Here is a 9,428-nt window from a genome sequence, read left to right as displayed (position 1 = left end):
CCTGTGAAATTTCTGGCAGTTTTGGGTCCCTCTGGGGGACGGCATCCAGCATGATCTCTCCTCATTTACCAGCCACCTGCTCCTCCACCACAGTATGGTTCCTTCTCCCAGGGACCTTGGGGTGCCCCAAATGACATGAGAGTCCCGAGTCTTCGCTTTTCCTCACCCCTTAAGAAGGCACAGAATGAGTCAAACTGACCTGAACAGCAGCGTGGCACTTAGTCGAGCCCTTTCCACATGTACATCCCCCCCAGAAAGGGACTGCTCCACCAAGAGAGGAGGGCAGTCCCCAGAAGGGTTGAAGTTCCTCCCCAGCCTCGCTGTCACAGGCGAGAGGCAGAAATAGGGAGTGACAGCAGAGAGGACACAGGAAGAAAAGGAAGAATGGGGTACAGGATGAAATTGACCACACACCCCCCAAAAACCAAAGCAACAACAAAAACTAACAAACAAAAAACCACACCAAAAAAAACAAACAAAAAACTCTAACAGAAAAAAGCCAAACAAAACACCCCTGGGATGGGTAGCATGACAGAGACAGATTAAAAAGGAGCAGGGACAGCAAATGGAACACAAGGATTCTGTGAGGAACAATGGCACAAGGAGACCACAGAGCCACAGAGAATAGAAAGGAACTCAAGTGAGGCATGGAGGAGGACAGAGAAAAAGACAGAGTGCTACACACACGGCAAGGACAGGGTTACAGAGACAAAGAGGGAAACAAGGACTGAGAGAGGAAGTGACCATGGCACGGGCAGGTGAGCGGGGGGAAGGCGGGCAAGGCGCAGCAGAGGAATGGAGAAAGAGCGGCATGGCCAGCAGGTCAGAGGCTTACCAAGAGAAGGGTACAATGAGGGAGAAGGGCTGGGCTGCAGCTGCAGACACGTACAGGACAAAAGGACAGTGAGAGGGACAAAGAAATACAGTCACATCCAGGACAAAGGAAAAAGGAGAGGAAGAAAGGAGAAATAAAGAGGGCAGGGAGGGAGAGAGACAAAAAGTAGAGGAGAGAGATTGAGTAATATTTACTTAATAAATATTGAGTATTTGTTTCTTGAAAGAAAAACAAGAACAAGAGAGACTGAAGTAGTGAAAGGGAACGGGAGGGGGAAGCACACAGGACAAGAAAGGAACACCAAAGACACACTGGACAGAGAGAAGGGATGGAAAGTTGGATATAAGGCTGAAAAAAAACAGGAACAAACCCCAGGACTTACTGGAGAGTGTGGCTGATGAATGTGTCAATAAACCATGAACAGAACTGGTTACTGTCACAGTTCAGCCTAGAACTCATTAATTATCATCTGTCTCTCGGCAAGGCCATAAACTCCCTGATAAAACACGAGGGAAAAGCTAAATGGTTGATATGCTTCATCTTTCTTGGGCTTGGTAAGCAGTTTTTGTTATTGGGTTGGACCACACATACACCAAACACACTAGAGTATGTTTAAATACAGTATAAACACCAGCAAGTTTACTTATTTCCTTCCAAGAGAACTACAGAAAAGTTATACTCAGTAGCATGGACATTCCAAATACTAGGAGCGTCTTTCATGAGAAAAAAAGACATAAGCTGAAAGAACTTGCCTCGGAGTAGATCAAAAAGTTCATTTAAACTCTGTACAGTAACCTGAATAAGCAGGCCAACTTGAAATTTGCAGGAGATGTGTCTGTTAAAAAAAACTGAAGGAAAAAACTGGGGAAACAGCTGAAGCAAATGAATTTAAAGGTCAATTATATTTTGTAAGAGTCTCTGCATTTTTATTGGATATAACAGAACAACCACCACCACTGTGAAAAAGCACAGACGAAACCCCCATGAAATAATAAAAGATAAAGGAATTTGAGTGTAGCTAGAAAAAAATTAACTTTTTAAAAGCTAATCTATTTGAGACAGGCTCTACCTACAGACTTGTCCAAGGAAGAAAACTAACATTTATTGCATCAGACACAGATATATATATAACATTGCTCTAAACTGGGGAAAAAAAAGTGAATTTTACATTTCAAATGCTTTGCAAGCAACATTAAAAGTTAACGTGTCACAAGAAATTGTTTCAGCTACCCTCCCCTTCCACAAAAATCTTTTCATCTATAAGCCCTAGTAAATACATTCCATGGTCCCTCCATTAGGGGTGCACCTGTAAATTACTACAATGTGATAAACAGAAGCAAATGGAGAAAAATGAGACACTTAAGCTGCTATATGTGGCTGTAGTACATCATCACAAATAGCTCAATAACTTTTTATGCTTACTGATTACCTGACCACAGTAGTTCTAATCTTGGCAACTGGCAACTGCCACCTCTACCAATGCAAGCTTGCAAACAAACGGATAACCTGAATCTTAACCATGTTTTCCATTGGTCATCTTTGCTTGAGAATAACTGGAGTCCAAATACCACCTGCAACCCTTTTTTAGTTCTCAGGAAGAGGCTAATAGACCTCCATATAGTGCCAGCTTTCTCTTTGCACAGGCAAAAATAACTCAAGCCTCATAAAGCACACAGTAGGCAAACTAAGCATTCAGATGGCCTAAGTATACTCGAATATTAGTTGAATTGCCAAACCCATGTAAAAATACATTCTAAAATAACCTCTTTAAAGGGGATCTTCAAAGTTGGAAGACTATAAATAAACAAGAAACCAACTCCCTGCAGACTCAATCAGGGTTGTCAATTCCCAAGAGGTTCTTAGTCCTCCTTCATGATACATTTGACACAATTAGTACACGGTGCGAATATACTGATACATCACCACATTATTAAAAGTTGCATGTGCAGGTTTCTATCCATCTCCCCTTTCACAGACTTACTGGCAGAGGTCAGTTACTTCCCATAAAATTTCTTATTCAGAAGAAAGATCAGAAGATTGACGTTCACTTTTGCTCTGTCGAACAACTTCATGACAGCAACACCTTCATACTGCAGCTGCAAGAGATCCTGCAAAGAGACTATCTTAATGAGTGAAGAATTGTCAAGAGCTGACAGAGAATATATAAGACCCTGTAGTACAGTAGATCTTAAGGAATATCAACAAAAAAGTACACAGCATAACATAGAAAAGCAAGAGACTTATTAAAGAGCCACTTTTACTGTGAAAAAAATAGTCATTCTAAGACATTAAAGGTCTTGATTATTTTAAGCAGTGGGTTTAAAAAAATTACAAAAGAGAACAGAAATAGAAGACCAGCCATCTCCAGCCTTGTCATTTGCACAGTAGCCATAAACATTTAGAACATTTAGGTTTCCTATGTGCCTAATTCTATCATGTACCCATGAAGCATTACAACATTCCACAGTGTCCCTTTCTGAAAGTTTTAGTGGCCACAGATCTCAGGGAAGTGGCTTACAGCGCTTCAATCTACGGCGCAAAAAGAAAAGGCATCTCAGTCAGTATGCATATGATGTCGATTCAACCTCTCAGGTGTTTACGTGGGTGGTATTTCTAGTTATACTTTGCTTTGTCAGCAATGCACCTGCACTGATTTTGTCTCACTGATTAAATTCTTTCCGCAATCCCACTCCTGCAAGTAACACAGTGGGTAGGTGTGGGCATATGGGTGGACGTGTGTGATGTTGTATCCCTTGTGCTGTCCTCTGACAACATCTGCTTTATCTGCAGGGCAGCGCTACAAAGGCATACTGGTATAGTAAACCATGTGACCTTGGGTAGCCCCACAAACCAACAAGTTAATGACCAGCTCTGACAGATTAGGACCGGAACTTACTAGGGGAGCCCTCAAAGCAAACAAAAGGTGTGAGGCAGCTGTCCATCCCAGCAGCCAAGCTGGCATGGACTAACTGCAATGCACAGTGCTACTGCACACAATCTGTTTTGAAAGGCCTGAGGCTTCCACAACTAACAAACCTAAAGACCAAGATGCACAGGGAGTGGGGAAAGAAAGGGACAGAGACACCAGGTGTGAAAATACTGGCATGAGAAAAAGAACAGGGAACCGTGAAGTCGGCATGCCTGTTCTGGTGGCCTAAGTAGAGGCTGACACCTAAGGAGGACACTTAAGAACCGGAAACAAATGGGTAAGTGTAGAGTAGCAGAAAGAATACCAATACACAATGACTGGCTGAAGCCATCACACACAAGCCTAGGTGCCACAGACTCCAAAGCTCTCCGCTGTAGCAGCAAATTGTTGAAAATGCAAGTTTTTGTTTTGTGTGTGTATGTGTATACATAATTAAGAACACAGACCGACAACAGGCTTTCATTAGCAAATAAACAAAAAGCAGTTTGGATCCCCTGTATGTGTTGCATCTGTTTCATCTGCAATAAATGGGTTATTTTTGAGAGCATTATTCAGACCATTTAGGCAAAAAATGTGTCACTGCTATTTTGATGAAGAGACTGGCACGGGAACTTACACGAGACTATTAAACAGGACAGTTCTTACCTGATAATGTAACATAAACGTTTCCATCTGTACACCCATGAATTTTGCTTTAACCTCAAAATCTCCCACTTCTTCTGTTGGACTGATTTCAAAAATCACGTTTTTAAACCTATGAAGTTGAGAAATGACAAATCACAGGGAGGGAATATATGAGATGAAACCTGAAGACAAATTTTTAAAAATTCTCTTCTTAACTCTTTATTCTATTATCCCCATTTGAAATGAGCCCATACAAGCCAAAGAGACTCAATACAACAATGAACAGAAGCCTAACAGATTCTATGTCCGGTAAATCCTATCTTCACAGAAGCATAGCAGGAAACAGGGTCATTTAATTTAGTTTGCAAAATCTAAGCAGTCTACTTTAGTGCCACATATTTATGCCTCATTTAGTGCACCGAGTACAAAGTATGACTCAGAGGTGAAAAAATTCTAGTAACAGCCAGCTCCTCTATATTCCACACAAGACATGCCAGCTTCTCAAGGCTAGCAAACTACAGCTGGAAAAACTCAAGCTAGCATAAAGCTGACTTTTCAGCAATGGAAGCTGTTAGGCATAATAACAATTCACCCAAGGAGGTACCCTCCCATAACTGTGGAGGTGACAGAGAAACGGTTGGGGGAAAGACGATGTCATGTTTAAATCACATTACACTTCTCAATCAAAGAATTGCTTTGCTCCAACCAGAAAAAGAGAACTGAAGAGTGATCACTATGCAAGGTGTCTTGGCCCTAGGGATGCCAGCCTAGGTCATCAAAGCAACTTTTCCAGCTTCAATAACTAAGTCTACCAATAACACTAAAATTCAAATAACAGAATTGCGAGACAATGTCACACAGCCTCAAAGAGATCTCAAAATTTCTGGTCCTCAACTATCAGCACCTAGACTAGTTCTAAGAAAAAGACAGGAATTCAGCATATCTATTTTCCTTTTCCTCCAAAAAGGTTATTTAGCTCTAAAGAGTTTTAAATAATAGATACTCACTGGTTACCTTGCAGGTCCTCAATCTCTAAAAGCACTCCCTTCTCATGAAGTCGAGCTGCTGTGTATTTCAGAGAAATCTTTTTACTGTTTTTGCCTTTCATCTCTCGAGGTTTCTTGGAGACTCTGGGGAAAAAAGACAAACCAAACAAATTAGAAGGTCACAAGTAAAGACACTGCAGTAAATTTTCAATTCTATTTGAAAGAGGGCATAGAATCAGTACAGCTAAAGAACTGTAACTAATGATAGATAATTATGTACTTCTACTAGTCAGTTTACCCACAAAGCACTGGTAGCCCAGATCAGATCCTTAATTTTCTACTATTTACCACTAACATTTAAGCAGAATAATAATAATACCAAAGCAAACAAAAACCAATCAAAAAAACAAAACCAAAAAAATCCTACCCAAAACCTAAGGATATGGTACTTCATAAAAAGCAATACCATCTCTCATTAGGCAAAATGGGGTCTAATGACAACTGACATGGAGAAAAGCTGAGACTACTCAGAAACTTGCTTGTATTTTCATTCTGCAAACAAAAAGGGTTCACATTCTCACATATGACAGGAGAAGACAACAACTTTTTTTCCCCCCCAGAAAATCTAATTTGTCTAGCACTGTAACAGCTGACTTCATTTGGCATAGAAATGGGGACAATTTGTGATCAAGGGTTTCTTTGTAGGTAACTATGTTATTTTCATTCTAATAAGGATAACAGGACAGACTGACTGAGCAGTAAGTGCCTATGTGGACAACAACGTTTGTACCACTGGACTCTCCGCACTATCTTCTCCCAAAGGGAACAAAAAATCTTTCAAGATTATCTTTTTGACACCATTCATGGCAAGGGCCTCACCCTGTATTTTCTTACTGCTGCTGAGACCCTTTTGCTAAGACTATTGCTGTGGGAAAGAGCTTGGACAAGGAGCTTTCAGCAGATAGCATCATGGTTCTTCTTAGCAACACATGCTTTCTTGTAAGAAGCACCTCTAGGGCCGTGGAACCACCTGCTGCAGGTCATGAGGTTCAAGACCATCTAAGGAATCTGAAGGTGTGGAAGTCCATGGACCCTGATGAGACAGGTCCTCGGGGAACCAGTGGAAGAAGTGGCTAAGCCACTATCCACCATGTATGAGAAAATGTGGCATTCCAGTCAAGCTCATATCAACTGGAGAAGGAAAATAAGGAAGATACAATCTGTATCACTTCTGTGACTGGCAAGGTCCTCCTAGAAACTGTGCTAAGATACATGAAAAACAAGGAGGTAATTGGTGACAGCCAATATACCTTCACTCAGGTGCCCGGCCCATTTGGTGATCTGCTACAACAGGGTTAATATACCATTTCTGGATGAGGTTTTCTACTTCTTCTCCATTTCTGACTGACAATCATCTACCTGTATTTGTGGAGAAGCATTCAACAATGTTCCACACAACATCCTTGTGTCTAAACTGAAGAAAAAGGGATTTGATAGATGGACCACTTGATGGATAAGGATCAACTGGATGGTCACACTCAAAGAATTGCAGTCAACAGCTTCCTGTGAGGGTGGTAAGGCCCCGGGACAAGTTGCCTGGGAAGCTGTGGCTACCCCATCCCAGAACTGTTCCAGCCCAGGCTGGATGGGCCTTGGAGCAACCCGGTCTAGTGCAAGGTGTCCCTGCCCATGGCAGGGCGGTGGGAACCAGATTGTCTTTAAAGGTCCCCTCAAAACCAAACCATTTTATGGTTCTACAGTTCCAAGATACTTACTTGCCCTTGCTGGCCAAGTTATCCAAGCAGGTCTTTATGTAACTTTTGTAATAATCTACTTGTTCTCCATAAAAAGTAGCTTTGGAGTTCAAGGCACTGTATGTCTGCTGCAGCTTCACTAGCTCCGCCTTTCTTCTCTGACGGTATCTACGCTGATTTCTGATATCCTACAGCACAAAGAAAGGCAGAGACTTAACAGTGATTTGAGCTCTCCAGGTGCTCAGTCCCAGAGCCACTGAGTACTTGAAACACACAATTTGATTTTGCTTCAATGCAAGGCTTGAGCACTCACTTGCACTTGCCCCAGTTTAAGTGTCACAGCTTTTTCTCTGTTATGACTATTTGTGGAACTAAGTAACTCTACAAAGTTGCACCTTCTGTGGCTTTCTCAAACTTCAGTTCTGTTCTAGTTGCAATGACTAGAGTAGGCACTGAAAGCCCATGAGATAAAAGCAGTAATTCTGCCAGCACTGGAAAGTACCTTACAAATCGAGCGCAAGAACCATAGCAGCACACAGACTTCATTATTTTTCTTTGTCAGTCAGCGTTTAAGTATCACTTGCCTTAATATCTCAACAAGAAAACACTACATTCATTGACTGATACTTTAATTTGTGACACGTATAATCTATAGTACAATTAATTCTTATCAAATCCCTAAAGGTGATTATTTAGTTGGTTTACTTACGTAACATTTCCCAAATAGTTTTTCAGTAAACAATGTGATGTAAAATATATTGTCACTGTAGCAATATACAACAGTACTGGATCTCTTTTGTAAGTTTTTCATAGCAACTCTCCTCATAATTTAGGGATTATTTAACAGGCACATTTAAATCAAAATAACAATTAGGATGTCTTAGAGTTATGAGCAGAACTTCTTTGAGTGACTAAGCTTGTAGAGGCACTACTTGAATTAGTGAAATAGAGCAGAAAAACACATCACACATCAGGACCTCCCTTCCAAGCTATTAAGTTTTTTCTTAAAGTATCTGAGAACCAGGCAACGCAGTCGTTTGAGAGAACAGAAACACTGTATAAAAGTAAAGGACTTTCCACATGCCAAGAGCTGGAAATGCTGCAACAAAAGGCATGATTGTTCTCTATAAATTAGCTACTAAAAACCTTACTCTCCCTCTGAAAACTCATGCCAGTTTCACAAAGCTGGAAACTGGGAAAACTATCATTACTAGGAAACCATCAAATGGTATACCTTTGCAATGTCATTAATTAGTTCCTGGTATTTATTTTTGGCATTCACTGGCCCTAGTTCTGTCAACTTCTTCAGGCCTGCCTTGATTTTTTCTTTTTTTTCTTGGAGATTCAAGTTGCCATCTTCCTTTACAGAGACAGATTTTTTCATCTTATCAGGAGTTTTAGCATCACGAATGGCCCGTTTCTGCATAGCTCTATGATGCTCTGCTTCCTAGAAGAAAACAAAAACCTGCAAGTTCATAAGCAGATCAATTACAACAAGACAAAAAGAAGCAGAGACAGATTGTCTGATCTCTGGCATAACACAGGATAAAGAGTTTTGCTTGGCAATTCCCATACTGATTCGAATGAACAGATTTTGATGAACACATTCTACATATGGGGACCAGGAGAAGCCTATCTATCATCTAAAGTGGTCTTCTACATAAACAGTTTCTAGCAACTGCTGCAGGAGTAAGATTCACACGTACAATTTACTTCCACTGTACACCCTCCTGATTATCTTAACACTCTGCTCCATCATCAGTGGAGACAGTGTCACTGCAATACTTAAATGGAGAATCTCACATATATCTAGATAGATTATGATTTCCAAGTCTAAAACCAGCACAGACAAACAGCATCATACTTGCTCTGAGGTAGCTGAAGTTTCCAAAATTTCAGTCAGCGTCTCCCCTGGCTGGAAGCGGATTACATCAACAATTAAACGTTTTGTGCTGTAAAGAGATCAAGGATAATAGAAGAAAAAAAATTAAATAGAAAGACCTTTAATACTTTTCTGTTCTGCAACAATACCAATGCTACTGATTTATTTAAAGTCAGATTATTACTGGATAAGTACTCAGGTAGGCATAGGCTAAACTAGACCAGAACCCTGACAAGCACTTTACGTTTTGGACAGTGCGTTATTGGAAACTGGTTCCTCGAAAGGTTCCTCTCTGTAATATGCACAATTTGCTTCCCAAAACTTCTTCAAACAGCAAGGAGGCTACCCCATATATTAGAAGGTAGTCCCAGTACTGCCAGGTGGACCACAGAAACTGCATTCAAGGTGAATGATAATG

The 9,428-nt window shown here is 40.8% G+C and overlaps 1 protein-coding gene across 1 annotated transcript in view; it reads right to left on the bottom strand.

The window, feature by feature from the left end:
- Window positions 1-1,513: 1,513 nt before the first annotated feature.
- Window positions 1,514-9,428, bottom strand: part of IQGAP1 (IQ motif containing GTPase activating protein 1) — a 53,942-nt gene continuing 46,027 nt past the window's right edge. Inside the window, exons 33-38 of the mRNA XM_058811809.1 lie at window positions 8,993-9,080; window positions 8,363-8,575; window positions 7,150-7,316; window positions 5,396-5,518; window positions 4,410-4,518; window positions 1,514-2,943 (exon numbers count right to left, since the gene is read on the bottom strand). Of these exons, the coding sequence (XP_058667792.1) occupies window positions 2,830-2,943; window positions 4,410-4,518; window positions 5,396-5,518; window positions 7,150-7,316; window positions 8,363-8,575; window positions 8,993-9,080 (814 nt within the window). The 3' untranslated portion in view covers window positions 1,514-2,829. The remainder of the gene's footprint in view (window positions 2,944-4,409; window positions 4,519-5,395; window positions 5,519-7,149; window positions 7,317-8,362; window positions 8,576-8,992; window positions 9,081-9,428) is intronic.

The sequence above is a fragment of the Ammospiza caudacuta genome, chromosome 10, assembly GCF_027887145.1.
Source record: "Ammospiza caudacuta isolate bAmmCau1 chromosome 10, bAmmCau1.pri, whole genome shotgun sequence".
Lineage (NCBI taxonomy): Eukaryota > Metazoa > Chordata > Aves > Passeriformes > Passerellidae > Ammospiza > Ammospiza caudacuta.
Note: the sequence above shows the minus strand (reverse complement) of the source record. Positions and strands in the feature narration are given on the sequence as shown.